The 17,166-nt window shown below is 42.2% G+C and overlaps 1 protein-coding gene and 1 long non-coding RNA gene across 2 annotated transcripts in view; one reads left to right on the forward strand and one right to left on the reverse strand.

Moving 5' to 3' along the window:
- LOC140657744 (uncharacterized) overlaps window positions 1-13,942 on the reverse strand; it is an 87,232-nt gene extending 73,290 nt beyond the window's left edge. Inside the window, exons 1-4 of the long non-coding RNA XR_012044467.1 lie at window positions 13,740-13,942; window positions 10,443-10,560; window positions 2,898-3,093; window positions 742-1,761 (exon numbers count right to left, since the gene is read on the reverse strand). This is a non-coding gene — a long non-coding RNA (uncharacterized lncRNA). The remainder of the gene's footprint in view (window positions 1-741; window positions 1,762-2,897; window positions 3,094-10,442; window positions 10,561-13,739) is intronic.
- IQCA1 (IQ motif containing with AAA domain 1) overlaps window positions 1-17,166 on the forward strand; it is a 110,077-nt gene that overhangs the window by 39,951 nt on the left and 52,960 nt on the right. Inside the window, exon 7 of the mRNA XM_072875236.1 lies at window positions 13,050-13,134. Within this exon, the coding sequence (XP_072731337.1) occupies window positions 13,050-13,134 (85 nt within the window). The remainder of the gene's footprint in view (window positions 1-13,049; window positions 13,135-17,166) is intronic.

Here is a 17,166-nt window from a genome sequence, read left to right on the forward strand (position 1 = left end):
GAGAGAATCGGGAGTCCCACTGGTGCCTGGTAGAGGGACAGAGAGGCACTGAAGAGCCAGTGGCTGGCAGAGGAGAGGTGTTTGAGGGATATTCTGGGAAGAGAAAGACTAAGGAAAAGCTTAGAAGTAAGGAGAATAAAAATGAACACGAAGCACAGAGCAGTGGCTCCCAAGCTACAGCCCTTGCTCCACAGAACGATCTCTTTGGAGAAGCAAGCAGAGGAGGTAGAAAAGGCATTTTCAGCCCTGGCTCTGTAGAATGCAAAGAAGAAAGGAGGCAAGTGGCAAAAAAAGAAGTGTGGCATGGACTGATACAAGGAGAGCAAAGGGGTAGCAGAAACAGTCACGAGGAGCTGGAGAGGCAGAATCAGAAGAGGAGGGATAAAAGCGGCATGTAACTGGGGAAAAAAAAACCCTATAAGTTACCAATTTGAAAAATAGAGACAGTTAGAACCAAAGACTGGTAGAAAATATTACGTGTGTCCAAGGCAAAGACAAAAGAACAGTCCCCAAACGTGTGTGCCAGCAAGCAAGCTCAGGTGGATATATAAAAGATGACTTGATTCTCAGGAAGTCAGATTTGACTATGGAGAGGATGAAGGTATGCAAGCTATGGCTGGAAATGTGGCTGTGAATGACAGCCTGTTATTCTCTCTCACAAGAGAGAAGAGATATATTTAGTTCTGAAATACAGTTGTTTCACTGTTTTCACTGGCAGTGGGTTTTTCAGAGTTTACATACCGGGGACCATAGCAGCAGAGTGTCTGATGGAATATAAGGCTGATTCAGGGCATTGCGGCTTCAGTATGCCAACATGTCTATTTAACAAACTGTGGACATGTTACTTAAGTGCTGAATTTCAAGTGAATTCCACACCCAGGAGACTTGCATCATCTAGCATAGAAAAATCCAGGCTTACACTGGAAACCAGTGTAACATCTACCACATCACTAAGAGCACTTCCCCTCCAGTCTCATTTCTCCTTGCCCTCCCTTCACCCGCACCTCGGACAAAACAGCTCATCTCTTCTTGAGTCAAATGTCAAATACACAATTAGACTCAAACTCAGGTGCCGTAAGGTACCACTAAGGTTGAGAGCACAGCTTCAGTGAAAGTAGGTTCTTAGGTGGTTAATAAAACATCCAGAGGCCTTTAAATAGAATGAGCTTATGCCCTTCAGTCTGGGGCATAAGGCAAATTCCAGTAGGGTTAAGCAGAAATGATGAGCAGCTGAGGGGGGAGAAGGACACAGGCAGCAGAAGCAGGTTGTCCCATCAGCCTCTAGATCTCCATACGGACTAGCTGGTACAGGCTCTAGGAGACGGCAGTACACCGACTGCAATCCCAGGGTGGGCAAGCATGTCAAGGGCACATGAAGCAAGGCATATTTTTTTCTCCGAGCTGATTATTTCCCTTGAGAGCACCAGACTACCCCTTTGTTAGGTGGGCAGCGTGCTGCATGGTTTGGTAAGCATCTAGGCAAAGTCTTCCCAATGCAAACTTAGTGTTAAAGTTGGGCCATCCAAATCCTGTACTTGGATTGAATCTCGACTCAACGCTGAAAAGGTCTGAAGATAGTATTTCTGTGGCAGAACAAGAACTTGCCTGAAACCCGAGTCTCATCCATTCCTTCCAGAGTCAATATGTTTCAGTTTTACTGAGAATTTCAGCACAGGGGAGATTAGTCAGACTCCATCAAGCAGGTTGTTTTTATTATCCAGGTCAGAGTCCAGGGCTTTTAAGTCATGCTGCATTTCAGTCCTGTGCAGATACAACAGAAAAATCTAATTATTTATAGTAATTTACTTTAAACACACCCAGCTATTAGCATCACAAACTAGCTGTGTTTTGTCTGCTGTGTCAGGCATCCTTAGGACTTATGCAAGAGCAGTGTTAAGGCTTACCATCCTAGGCTGAATAAGAGACATTTAACAGTGCATATAAGGCGGGTTGCTAGTTCTCCTTAGGCTCTACTTGTACAAAATAACTCTGTCAACATAGTACCATTCAGTAAGACACCGTACCAAATACAGTATTGTTTGACTTGGACAAAGAGCGTAGAACCATAAAAGAGCTGGTTCAGTATTTACTGAGATATTTGTGTAATACCAGGAAACTGCACTACCCTTAACTAAAATCTGTTCAAATACTCCCCTCTCTCTTCTTAGAGCGTCTTACTGACTCAGTAATCCTCTGGTGGCTTGGAAAGGAAGTTTACGCTCTTGTTTTGTATTCCCCATCACACAGGGAGACTGGCACTTTCCTGCAGATTTTTCTGGAAAGCGTCTAATCCAGCAACCAATTTTGAAGATACTGGCTTAAAGCGTGGCTATAAGTCAAAGGCTGCAGTCTGGGTAGCTGCAGGAGTCCTCAAAGTAGTCCAAGTCAAAATACAATTGCTCCGGGGGAACAAATTCCAGAGCCGGAGCTCTGCCATCTTTCGTATTGCATACATGTGCTTCCCATCATTGGCTCAGCTCTCACAGCTGCTACAGAGGGGGTAACACTATGCCCAAAATATCGTTTCACCTTCATCTTCTTCTGGGAAATCATGTATAATGCATGGTTTTATTCTTTATGTATTGCAAGGTTTGCAATTGCGGGAGGCCTGGGAACTAGCGGGAGCGAAGGTGGGAGCAGCTGATTGTAGCCTCTCCCACGTATATGCCTGTATTTCATTCCTGTCCAAACCTAATCTTTACATTCTTTGCCTGAGGGAGCTCTGCTATCCTATAATAAGGCCATTCCAGACAACTGATCCTCTACACAGGCCTGTGAAGCAATACATTTAGATCTCCAGTACTGAAAAAAATACAAAAGAGCCCTAAGATTTAGCAAGTAAGTAAACCAGCCCTTCAAGTCTCAACCTTCAAATTGCGCTTCCCACGCCACCTTACCTGTTACACCGCTTCGGTAAAAGGAAATTACTAACATTTGGGCACTTTGCTTCTACCAAGAGTGGGCAGCAGGTCCAGCTCCAACTTCCCAGAGGCCATCCCCATGCCTGTCCCTGGGTCTCCAGCCAGGTGTCTGCCTCTTCTGCCACATTGCCAGCAACTCTCTGCAGCACTGGCCCCATCTACCAAAGAGAAGCTTAAAAAGCACATTATTAAGCAATCAAGTAAATGAACAATAATTTAAGAAAAAGGCAGCTCCATTTTGTGCTTATAATTGATTAAATTTGAGCGCATCCCACTGAGTAGCACGTACAGAAGAATTCAGTCATTTAGAGAGGCAATGCCAGAGTCCTACAAAAGGACTCGATTCTTTATCGGTCTCTAAGATCGTCCACATTTTCAGCCAATTTAAGGAGACTATAGGTCATACACCAGAGACGCACCAAACATGTACAGAAATACAGCACTCCGATTTTTCTTTCGCAAAACTAAAAGGTGAGGGTTAATGAACTTGGCATCTCAAGGCATTACAATGTGTGTCTCAGACTGCAGAGATGACTGGGTTTTTCAGTTAACACTGTTGATAAATGGATGCTCTTAATACCAGCCTGACACTGGTTTGTAATTGAGCTCATCTGGAATGTGTCTCCTTTTCTCACACTTTTTTAAGTTGCCAAAGCAGAGATTCTAAATTATTTTTCTTACTACTGAGCAGTTTAGTTATTAGCATTGACCAGGAGCATGTAAATATCTCTAACTTTACATACGGACTCTCTGCAACATTCTTCAATATCAGTCTCAGTTTTTTCCTGGTTTTACACTCTGTGTACACCTGATTGTGATTTATTCAAATAAGGCTGCACAAGCCAATTGGGATGAACATTGAAAAATCAAGCACTGTGACTGCTTTCATATGCATGAAATTGCCTCAGATTTATCATTAAATAGTTCATTTAAACACTCATGCAAACCACAGAGAACTGGATCTCTTGAAGTGGACAAGAACGTTAGCAGCAGCGAAGTAGAGAGCAGCATATCTGGTTGCCTTCTTTAAAACTTAAGAACATACTATGTGCCATTTTCAGCTTCTCATTCCCCACTGAAGTCTTTCTTCCGCATCACAAGTGCTTTTCAAGGAAGTGCAGTCTTACCTACAAGTAGTGCCATTAGCACAGCTATACGATAGTGGTCTTAAATGAAGTAGCAAGCCACTCTCCCAAGCAGTAATGTGATGCCTGACAGATGCTGATTACACATTGTCCTTTACAAACGCTTAAAGTCAAATCATGGGCAGGCAGCAGGTCAGAGGCACAGTGATCCATGAATGGGACAGCCATGATATAGTGGTTGAAAAGGACAGTACGCTCATACAGATCATTTTAATCCAGGGAAGCAAAAAACAAGGCAAGTTAAAGTTATGCCAGACTGGACTGTATTTCTACATTGATACCGTAGACATAAGGCAGACAGAGATCTGGCTACTGAAATGTGTCTGATGCCACCTTCAATATCATCTCAGATTTACCCGTCTTCATCCCACTGTGAAAGAATGCAAGTAGTTGCAAACCAGAACCATATCATTTTGCCACGCTTGCATCAGGTCAGCTGGGTTGTTTTAGCCACTGACACAAAAGGCTACATATTACTCTTACATGCCGTGCTGTATTTATTCCAGTATTTAAATAAGGGTAGATCAAAGCACAAAGCTTCTCTGTTCATTTTCAGGCTCTTAGTCCCCAGTTTTCCAGACACCCATAAAGGGTGCATATGCTGCATAGCACATGCAGGGAGGTTGACGTGCCCCAAGTGCGTTGAATTTATTATGCATACATACAACTATCCATCCAGCATATGAGCAATAGGTTCAGGGAGAGCGCAGTCATTTCGGAGAGTTTTTAATCAGCTAATACCGCTAATACCCTTGAAATACTTCAAGTACCTTTCACAGTCAGGTGGTGGCAGAAGAAATACAGCATATGCCAAACCATTTCAGAACAAGGAGGAGGGCAAAGTCCTGAGAGAGCTGACACAGAGCTCGGGTGTGAGTGGCACTTTTCCAGGTGGGTGACCTGTCCAGGGCACCATTTCTCAACCTGCCCCAAAGCATTATCTTCAGGTTAAAGCGATGGGCCATGGCAAAACAATTTAAAGCAGCCATGCCCAGTTTACAGCCTGCTTTCCCTTCCATAGAGGTGCATTTTGTTTCGCTAACACCTTGACTTCTAGAAGCAAAAGCGATTGCTCAAATTTCTCATAAACAAATCCGGTAAGACAAAATGCTCTCTGTACTTCATTTCATTCCAAATCCCAAAGAAACTTGTGATGTTGGAGGGCAAGTTATTTCTTTTGGCTGGCCTTGCTACAAAAATTGCATGCTTTATTTTCCTCTTTGCAGAATTCATATTGTGTTAATAAAGTACTGTTGATTCCCTCTGGCTGACTCTGCAGGAAAGCTATTCTCGCAAAGCTTCTAGTCCGAGTTAAAGTAATCTTGCTTAAAACTGGCCATAATTGTTTCAGTCTCTTAAGTTTAATACTAAGCACAGGAAATATTGCCAATTTGAGTCAGGATTCGGCATTCTGTGAAGGCAGGATAAGCTGACCAAAGGTAAGGAATTCGGTAAATGCAAGGGGAATTTGACCTGGCCTTTCTTTGAGCCAGCTTCTGTATTTTTGACCTCACTCTAAGGAGAATGGAAAGATAGAAGAAAATCAAAACAGATGAGAGTTTAATGAGAGTTGTGTGCTCCGGAGTACTCCTTACTCCATCAGCCAAGTCCCACAGACACGGTGCTGGGCCCTGAGGGGAGTTCTTCCTCTGCAGGAAGGGTTGCTCAACCCACTCTCCTTACAGCCGGGTTGACAGGATCGCATTCCTCGAAAGGCTGTAGACAGTCAACAGGAAGCTGACACTGGAAATCAGCCTAGGGACAGTCTGACTCTGAAAAAGGGGGAGCAGCCCTTCACCTTCCGAGGCAGCCCCTGGAGGAAAATAGCCTGCTTCATGGCTCTGGTAAACGCGGGATGAAGAACAAGTCCGAAACGGAGGGACAGGCACTAGAAGAAGCATAGACCTAGAAGCAAAACATGGGTGCAGTGTTGGATGTCAGTATCTGTTCTGTAGCTGTCCGAGAAGCAAAAAGGCAGGATTTCTGGTTCTCTCAGGCCTGTTTCTGATAAGCAAGATTTTACCCCAACACAAGTACGTACAGTCAATTTGATGAATTCCTCGCTAACAAGGCAGTTACTGGTAGAAATGCTGCAGACTAGAGACTGCTGTGACAACATGACGTGCCTTGCTCCGAGCTCAGAAACCGTCCCCTCCAAGGGCAGGGAGGGGACAATCCAGGTGTCCTTGCGTCCACCACCAAGAGATGCTTTCACCGTTACTGCAGAGAGCCTCACACCAGGCTCAGCAGCAGCTCTGCCCAAGATTGTTCTGCATTGCAGGAGTCGGGCCAAAAAACCTAAATAACCTTATAGGAATCTGCTTTCCAGTCCCTTTAATCTTATTTCCATTTCCGTGCCATGGTGGATCAATTTAATACTCATTTTCTCTAGGTTTGTCTAAGCTTTCGGTATGGGTTGGGTGTAATTAACTTTTGAAAACAGTTCAGTTACTTATGTCAGGATGGGACTTCTCCCACTCCTGAGTTAATTCAGATTTGAGCTCTGAGAAAACTTTTTGCAATCTTTTCTTAGGGGTAGAGAGGGATGTGCAAAATCAGCAGTACCAGAACATTTTGTGAGTGTTGATATTGCCAAATTTTTGTTCTGATTTTTTTTTTTTTTAGTTTAAGCTAATATTGGAACTGTAAAGTAAACCTTTTTGTTTCTCCTTGGCATCATGCATGCCCATATTGCCTGTTATTGCTATTCAAAAACTTAGCAGTGCTACCTTCCCGTGTGTCCGATTCATTTCAAGGAGAAAAGCTACTGCCATTTTAAGTCAGTAATAGTTTTGGTCAGAATTTTGAATAAAACAGTAGGTCAAAAAAAATCCTTTTCCCCTCTAGTTTACAGCAGGAGGCAGGATAACCAGGAGTCCTGGCAGAGAACGCTCATGCCCCAGTCTGTCTGAAGGGGAACAGAGATTCCCTTTTTTCCAGTACACTAATTACCTGTTGCTATCCTTAAAAGACCAGGAGGATCCTTGAAAAGGTAAAATAACTTTATGACAAAGCAGAACAAACTATTTAACTGTAAGAACTCAAGAAGCTTAAGAGCAACTGTACTGGGTCAGCCAAAGGTCTGCCTTTGCTGGCCAATAATACTACATGTAATAAAACTATCAGAGAGAATTACCACATTCCACATTTAGGTCTGTCCCCTCCAACAACTGCTCCCAACTATTACTTGGCTTTGAAGCTCACTTCTACCATTTCAGATCCAAGGCAGGCATTGGGTACCCAAAAGACCATCTATTGTTTCTGATTACGAGAGTTACTGTCATAAAGGATATCACCTTTCCCCACAAACCTTTCACACTCATTCCTCCATGGGAATGTTTCTTCTTGCATATTGTTGGTCTCACAACACTTGATCTTAATTTTTTTAAAGTCGCTTATTTATCCAGAACAATAAAATTTCCAATCCTCCAAACACTTCTCCCTGTAACTCACTCCACTGAATCGCTTACACACATAACAGTCGCACAGACAAGCAAACACTTGGAGGATCAGGACCTTAGATAAAACATAAGTTGTAATAAGCCTGTGTCCAAACCCATTAAAGATAAGAAGCCTGTGGAAATTAATCTTGCTTTATAAGTAATGCTATATTTGCGTGGGTTATTTTTTCTGGAAGTGGTTTTCAAAGAGCTAAAGAAAGCACACGCAAAAGGAAAGAAAATGCCGCAAAGACACCTAAAATAAACCAACACTGCTATTTAAGTAGTTTGAGAGAACCCACGTCAGGTGGGATTACAGAAACAGGCAAGAACTACAAAACAACGATGGGTTTATTTCTTTAAAGTGTTCCCTCCGCTTTGTTGTTGTTCCTTTTTGTGCACAGAACACTCTGCTGTCCCTCCGCCTAGAGCGTAGGGCCATCGTTCATGCCCTTTCTTCTGCACGCAGCCCGTATCCTTTCTTACCCTGGCAAGAGTTAAGCCCTCTTTTTCCTCCAAGGAACAATTTTTTATTTTTCCTGACAAGGCCTTTTATGCAATTAGCTAGAGAAGCCATGGCCAAAAAGAAAGAATAACACATGTAAAATCATGCCAGAGAACGGAGTAGGTAGTAACTTGTTGAGTCTATTACCAGACAAAATGTTTAAATCAATGGTGTGTTCTCATAAATCAACAGCCATATTTAGCCTTAACTATAACCATCCCTAAAGCAATGTGGAATAGAGAGAAAACACTTAAGAAAAAAACAGTGATGCTCCTGAAATGAGGGCGGGAGGAAGCAGCCGATGAGACGAGCCCAGTGTAGGGTCATCACACAGACAAGGAATTTATCCTATAGGTCAGAATTGAGGTGCCACAGCATTCGGTGCTGAGCAGAGACTTCAGCAGAGGCTGCCAATCACACCGACTCATACCAAGCCTGGTGGTGATTTGGAGATGTTAAAGAACCATTCGAACCTAGTTAAAACCTGGACAATTTATGTGGGTTGTGCACTAAAACAAAAATTGAGCCCAGAAGAGCCAGAACTACGCGATCGGAGACAAAAGGGTTTGCATTGCAGACCATAAAAGATCATTCTTTTTCAATTACACTTGACAGATCTAAGTTATTATAAGAGGAATAAGTTTGGAAAAGGGGGGAGCAGTAACAGTGAACCAAAGAACAGAATGTAACTTGAGAAACAGCGCAAGAATCTTATTAGATCCTTTTCTTTCTTCACTGGGAGTGGAAGAACATCTCTTTTCACTCCTCCATCTTTGTTCATCCCCTTACTCTTCCAGTTGAGCTGGTTTGATTCAGATTTAGGGCCCCTATTCATTCCAGTTAGATAGCTTTTCTGTAAAGCTGTTTACCAAACCCATGCTACATTCCCATTGACAGGATTTCACTGCTTTCCAGTAAAGTAATGCATTTCTCACATGCCACAGTTTCTAAAGGTCCCTTCTTCAGCAATGTCCTCCACAGCACAGAAACATTTAGGAGTTCTGCTAAAGCAGTGGCTCTCACCCAAAGAAAGGTATTTTGCCTACTGTGAACTGTTTGGCACTCAGTTTGATTTGCAGCAGTGCAAGCAAGGCTCCCAAACACAAGTTTCTGTTCAGCAGCCTGTGAATACACAGCAGGGAGCAGGTCACCATCCTCAGCTCCTTGCCTGTAGGCTTTAGGGTCTGTCGTCTATAAGGGCTTCCTTGGGGTACTACTGCTGCCGTTTCTCACAAGGTGGAGGTTTCTTCCTAGTCCTGCCCTTCCATCTCACCTTATTCAATTTCTGTGCAGCCACCGAGTCCGGTCCTACCAAACAGCCATACTTTTTACAAGTTTCATTTGTTCATTTAGGCAAACGGTTTTACTAGAACTGCATCCTCCATATGAAGTCTGATGGTTACGATAGAATTTGCTTCTGCTGCTGCTTGCAGTCCTTAACACATTGTCAACACCCCCACTGAAGCAATCGTGTTGAAAATAAGAGTTGCTTCTTCCAGTTCTGGCATTTGCACATTTTTATGAGATGCTGGAAAAGCACAATTGGATTTTTTTTTTCCCCCTTACAAATGTTGAGACAATAATAAGTAACAGACTCATTGAGTTTTGACTTGCCTCAAAACCAGGTGTTTCTGACATGTACCATGTGTCTCAAATATATTACACACTCCAATACTCCTCTTACCAAGAGCTTAAGCTTTTTACAGTCTCCTCTCCCCGTCAACATGCAACAAGACTTTCAGACTTTCCTGACCACCAGTTTAGTTTTTGCATAGTGCTGCCTTTTCCCCGTGACATGCAGAGAAAGCATCAGGGAGTGTGAACTTTGTGGGTAATCCGTCAGCTAGGTATAGCGACTGATGTACAAAGAAAGTGTCAAAGTACTACGAATATCGAAAATAAACGCTGGGCAGATTAGAGGAAATGCAGACCAAGTAGTTTCCTTTTTTCACTCAACCAAGAGAGCAATCTAACAACCACCAGTCTGAAATTCACACTCAGTGATCCCTCATGGGCTATTGCCGTACAGCGACTGTAGTTGCAACGCAACTTTTGGAGTCGACGAACAAGGCAGGTACAGGTATAACGCTCTTCTGCTCCCCGGTTCAATTTTCAGCCTAGTTGCTGACTGTGGGAACCTCTGCAGCTCCATCTTCTGTAAGTTTTGGGTTACAGCGTTGTTGTGCCATTAGTGCCACATAGGTGGAACCAAGAAGGATTTCCAACCATAAAGCCCTCCTCTACACCAGAGCTCCTGGCTCCAGCAAAACCAAGTAGCACTCTAGCCTCAAGTCTGGAACGAGTTCTTATACCACCTGGATTAATTTTATTTCAGTATTACTGCTTTAAACTGGCTTTAATCATAAATACCTCAGTTTCTAGGAAGTTTCAAAAGGGTATGACAGTTTAAAATTATTCGAACAATTATTACCTTAAAGCAAGCTCAACGTCATTCCACGTGTTTGGAAGGTCCTCCTAGTTCAAGAGCTGTTCCCTGTTCAACACGGGACATGCCTGAAGGAATCCTCGAGCCGTAGATGGTGTGTAGCCTGATGGAACAAAGATACAGGAATATCCTTGGCTGTTCACGGAGTGCATGCTGGCTGCTCATTTTATCCCGATGTTTTGTCATTATCAACAACTATAAACCAAGCTTATACAAAACAGAAGTTTATATCTACTTGAATCCAAATTAGCATCTTACGACACATGCGTCAGACAACCCATTGTGATGACTCTTTGAGTAGAATGCTGCCAAAAGGTGAATGGAGAATGAAAATTGAGATTCATTACATTTTAAATGGACGTTTGACCAGGAAGATCAATGACTGCATTTTTCTGCACAGATTTACAGGCCAAATGAATCCCTGTTTTAACCTCTGAACTCAGAGGGTTTCACAAAGAGAGGAGTTTGTCTATAAGGGTCATGCATGTGCATGCTTTCCAGGCATTGCAAGATTGAAGTTGTAGTCATTTAAACCTAGAAGAGAAAGAGGAAAACCCACAAGAGGTCAGATAGAGAAGCGAGACTTAAGAATACTACTGCCCGACCATCGGACAGCGATTGATATGCTAAACAACAGTACGCAGGGAAGGACAAAGTCCAGAAAGAAAAAAGCAGACGTCCCTGAAGAATTAGCACGGCTGAAACGTGTGGTAGCTGTCTGCTCTCAGGTCACCGGCGACCATGGGAACTTACATTGTGCATTGCCCTCAACTGAAGACCCAGTCCCCAGACAGCTGACTGGTTAGTAAATGGCTGACACTTTTCTTCCACTTGTGTGAGAAGATTGGCATTCCTTTCTCTGCACCTCAAGTTATTTTTCAACATAAGCGCTTGCTGTAGCTGCTACAAAAAGATGAGATGAGCCATGTCATCCCAAACAGCTGTACCAGCTGTAAGCGGAAGCATCACACAAAACACAAGCTATAAACAAACTGGAACCCACTTCCAAATTTGAGAATTTGATAGAATTTCTGCAGCACTCAGATATACACTCAGCATACACATCCAAAGGGTAAATATTTCCATCTCCAAGAGCTGTAAATGATTTAAAAGTGAAAAGCTAATACAAATACCAAATGTAACACTAATAAATATTGAAAGCTGGCACTCATACCACATTCAGTGGGCGGCGGACTCCACACTGATTCTTCACCCGCAGTGCATATTGCCTTTCTTTCCTCCCAGCTGGCATTAGTAAAGTAGCAACAGCCTTACTATCAGATTTTGAGAAATTTGTTGCTGTAAGCCAGACTTGTGGCAGCATTTAAAACAAGATTGCATTTAACATAAAATCGAGCTATTTTCTGGCTGTTTGTAAAAAATGAAGCATGATCTAACATTAAATAAACTAGATGATGCAGGTTTTTGAGGCCAAAACGCCGTTCTTACTAGATTTTTTTTTTTTTAAATGCACTAACAATGACATCCCTTTGTTCATGGAAGCTGGTTTCTGGGAATGCAGTGACCAAAGTTTTGCATCTGTTTGCATATAGAACTAGTAATTGTTGAACATGCAGGTCAGAGCTTACAATCACAGATGAATGTTTGTTTATTCTTTGGTAATTTGTGTTACATTAATACTAGCTAGGGATCCAAACTGTACACGTGGTACTATAGAAACATAACTGATGCTCTGTTCCAAGGTTCTCGGTTTAAAATTGAGTCTAGTGCTTAACAGTAGACTAGGAAAATCCCTTAAGGTGCCAGTTGTTTTAAAAATATGAAAGCCATTTTTATGAATCACATTGACCTTTCTGAGCTATTTTCTTCTCAAGGGAGATCTCATTACATTTAGAGGAAACGTTACCATTCTGTTTGAAAGGAGCACAAGGATTTTTCTGCAGTGTCAGAATTTTCCTTGGAACAAAAAATCTTCCTGATATTACCCAACAAACAGAAAGTCTTACTGATATAATCCAAAAAGCTACAAAAGTGAAAGAAGTGGAACATTCTTATCAATATAAATGGCCTTTAGATTGTAATATTTATATTATTTATATCTTTTAATCTCTTTCTGAAAGGTCTGGAAGTACCCTGGGTTATCCATGCCATCCACAAAACCTTACCACAAAGCCCCTCATTGCCCCCTCCTCAGCTTCCATCAGCACCTAATTGTGCAAGTACATTGGAAATTTTGAAGGGTGAGATCCTCACACAGAAATACAATCTGGAATTGGTAGGTCAAAACCTGATTTAAATAAAATGATTTTTTTAAAAAAGCTAGATGTTTAGAGCAGAGCTATAAAGGTAAACACTTTAAGCTAAGTCCCTCAGCTGTGAAGTGATGTGCAGTCCTAAGAAATTCCCTGAGACCTTTCAGTGTTTGGTGGGCCACGGGACAAGAGCCATGGGTTAGTAACCATTTTAAATGAATTTACTGGACAAGAAGCCACTGTCATAGAAGGAAATGTGGCACTCTGGTTTTGCATAGGAGGTGCGGGAGGGTATGCTTCCCCACCATCTAGCATCTTTGTCAACCAGATGAAAAATTATGGATTTTAATTCCTTTTCTATCTTTTGTTTCTCACACAGGCATATCATAGGCAAGTTTCCTGACTATCCTACTGAAGAGGCAGGAGGTTCAATGGCTATTCTTTCTCAAAAAACTCCAGAGCAGGTACTGTCAACTCTTCTAATGCAAAAGGTTAATGGGACTGGGGAAGGAATCTCCACAAAACACGTCTGTTTAAGTCATTTTTCATAACAATGGCCTCTAGCACTCCAGGAACCTTATTGTTAGAGAGCTTTTAGCTGCAAGTGAAAGGATTGTTTTCTTCCAAGGTAAACCACAAAACTCACATACCAAAATTTATTCCCTTTCAGGATGTGCAGCCACTTAGTCATGGCAGGAGGTGCTCAGGCATGCAAGTTACAGATAACTATCTGACAGAGCTCAGAGGAAACATCTCAGCTACAAAGAGTTGCTCTCCTGTTGCAAAATCCATGTAGTTAGACCGGTGCTAGCTACTAGTAGAAATACATATTAAACCGTTTAAAGAGTCTTGGTTTAAAGTAGGCATCCAAAGCTACCCCAGAGGCTGAAATTGGTTCCAACGTGTTTGCATTCAGTATCAGAACAGTCTAGCAATCATTAGTTTAGTTTAGGCAGAGAAGAATTTCTTACACAGGCAGGCCTAAGCCTTGATTTACTGCCAAGGATCCGTTAAGCGAGCTTGAACGAGGGGCACATTCGAGTGAAGGAAGTATCTTAGTTTATCTTACGTATTCTTGTTGTGAATTCAGATGGTTTTCCTGGTACAATCCCTCTTCTGGCTTCTCTGGCTAACAGAAGTGGCTGACAATCTCGTCCTCTGATCATCTGGGTGTCACATAGAGAAAGTGATTAAGGCCAGTTGAAGCAGTGAAGGCAGTGGTTGGCAGTCGGAGCTAGTTCCACCCTCCACAAGTACCTTAGCAGGATGATGAGTCTGTGGAGGGAAATTATAAACAGGAAGCCCTGCACACAGGAGCGGGATTTGGCCCCCGAGTGAACCAGGCGTGGTGGCTACTGGCCAGCTAGGAAAACTAAGCTGTCAAAAACTGACCTCTGTGGTCCTTAAAGCTCCCCTGTTGAGACAGACTGTTGTGGTCATTAGCTGCCTGCAACTGATAATAACACACAGGTATGGTAAAACAATATTTTGGATTCAGCTCTTCCTGGAATCATAGGGAAAAGCCTGGGGCATGCTAGCAGCATCTATGTGGTTTAAGCAGATGTAAATACAGACTAGCCCAGCATAAAGCACAATACTCTAACCATTAGTGACTTGCTTACAAAAATATGCAAGAAAACAGCTACAAACAGCCCTCTGTGCCTCACTAACACTGAGCTCAGGGCATACTCCTGGCTTTAGCCAAGTTCAGGGTACACTAAGGTCAGCCCCACCGGCCTCTGTATCTAAGCCACTCTGTTGCTCAGTCCCAGAGTGCAGGAGACCCAAAGGTTAAATTTGCAGCTTCTAAAGTAGAAACACATGCCAGAGCCAAGAAGGCTTTGTTAGCTGCTCTGAGCAGCCGGGGAGCCACCCGGCAAGTATGGCTTATTGCTGGACTTTAGGCTAAATTAGACCTGCTACCAACAAGGAGAAATGATTCAGAAAGAAAACATGACAAGAAATTATACTGAGCAAAACTGGATATGGCAGTAGATTCTGGAGAAATATATTCTTCCTGTCCTACTCCCGGCTTTGAATTCCCACCTTCAGCTATTTTGCTGTCTTTCCTGGGCATCTGCTTTCTCTTTGCATTAAAAAAAAAAAAAAAAAAAAAAGAGGAAGCTAAAAGTCTAGGGAGATTGTTTTACTACCTGTTTTTCCCTGCATAAAAGAAAAGACCTGGAAGAAAAAAACACAACTATTTTCCCAGCAAATTTTCACTAGCAGTTATCTGATTGGGCCTGTTTTTTCTCCCTTTTTAGCCAGCACAACTGAGAGCAGAATGTGTGTCACATAATCTTAACAGATATCCAGAATGCAGTTGGCAAAAGAAAGTTCAGTACGTTCATGATTTTACCTGAATGTCAGACAAGTAAAACATTTTTTGTTCAACTGAGTCAGCCGCATATTAAAAATCCCTACGGCAACTGGTTTTGTTCCACACTGGTCTACTGGGCAACATAGTAAATGAAATCCTGGCCCCATTGAAGTTAATGGGAGTTTTGTCCTTGACTTCAGCGGAGACAGGATTTCAACTCTTGTATATATTAGCTTCTGTGAATAGGTTGGTTACTCCCAAGTTAAACTCCATGAAAAATCAGGACTGAACTGTATTTAAAAAGCAAGCATTTTATAAGACTTAGGTAAAGACACTTTGGGGAAAATAAAATACAAATTAATCACTTCACGAACCATTGCTGCATTATTATACATTCTATATTTCTTTGTCCTTTGACAACTCTGACCTTACTTGACTTTGTAATGTAGCTGGCCTTCTGCACAAACTTCTTTCATGACATTTTACAAATACCTTTCAAAGAGATATACCAAAGAGATCCCAATGCAAAGTACTTGGTGGTTTAGTCAGAAAAATACGTACTGTCTCTTGACTGAAAAGAAGCTTTTCCCTACTTTACGTACTCTTCAAGGGAAATTTAAGATTCTGAGCCATCAGTGTAATCTCCCTGCATCTGTTCCAGATGTCTATCCCTAATGGTTTTTTATGTTTTGCTCCAAAGATAATCATCAGATGTGACAATTTTTAGCTTTGCCCTTATACTGCTGCCAACAAAATTATGATCTCTTCCTGTAGTTCATTAAGTTTCATCACCATGAAAATAAACCAAGAGAGTTGCCATTTAGCAGACGCATTCCCCCTCTCCCAACTCCCCCTCATTTCCAATATTAAATAACTTCTCAGAAAAAGAGATGCTTACTTACCAAGATTCTGGTTGTACATTCAATTGCTGCATGGAGGACAAAGTCATTTCCACATTATCTGTTAATCACAATATCTGATCCAGCAGCATCTAAGAGAAGGGGTGAGAAAAAGTACGCGTTAGCTGCTGTGCAAACATATGCTCCTGCTCCTCGCTTGGCACTCTGTGCAATACTATGCTGCTAATTAGTATTCATCGTTACCAACAGCTAAAGATCCCCATGAATCCCAGTAATCAGTTTGATTGTGAACGACAGTGCAAGAGATCCCCAGTAGTTAGTTAATATTTAATTAACATCCCTGACTATTTCCCAGGTAGGGACAGTAAAATGCAATCAAGCACTGCAATATTCATACACACACGCACCCATGTGTAATCATCTTATTCACTTTTACCAAATGAGTAGATCACAAATAGCTTTAAAGCATCAGAGAAGGATTCAAGAGGCTGTGTAGAGTTGTGCTTTCTATTATCCAGCATTTTGCAAATATGCTTTTATCTTGACATCAAATATACCAACTGTATTTTTCAGTAATAGAAGTAGATGCCTACAGTTACGCTCACCTTTATTTCCTCTGTTCCACCCTATTCTGGATGCTCCTTTTAGAAATTATCAGGCTGGATTTTCACAAGTGCTAAACACACAGTGCCATCAGCTGGAGCTGGGCACCTCAAAGCCTTAAAATATTCTGATTATTTCAAGTTAACCATGCAGGAGGACGGAAATGGTACTCGGTCTGTGTTAAGCTACACAATGGGCAGATGTATTCACCTCCAGACAACGATTCACTGCAATGAAGCCATTCAGCAGGTAGACTCCTAGTCCAGCGGCTCTCCACTGCCTATGAACGTGATCTCTGTTGGCTGAAGTCAGTAGTTTAGGTTGTATGCCTAAAGCCAGGCGGTATCAACAACCCCTTTTCACCTCTGCCACCCACCTTCCCTAAAAAAAAACCTGCACCAAGCAAAGCTAACAGATGTTTCATAAGCACATTCAGTAGAGACTAACGTTTTGAAGTGTTTGCCAGAAAACGAACACAAGAATGAGTTTAACCGGCAAGTTAAACTACATTTGGGTGACATCTGCCAGATGGAAAGAGACTAGAGCATATAATCAATCATGGACTGAAATGCACGACTATTAAAGCCAACTGTAAGATTTTGCAAGGTGCCATAAAGCTCTGAAATCCCACCCAACGTTTTGAATTCATTCCTGCAAGAAACAGATCACTGGGGTTGTTTTTAACAGCTTAAACTTGGCTTGCAGGTGCACAC

Source organism: Ciconia boyciana, chromosome 10 (genome assembly GCF_034638445.1).
Source record: "Ciconia boyciana chromosome 10, ASM3463844v1, whole genome shotgun sequence".
NCBI classification, from domain to species: Eukaryota; Metazoa; Chordata; class Aves; order Ciconiiformes; family Ciconiidae; genus Ciconia; species Ciconia boyciana.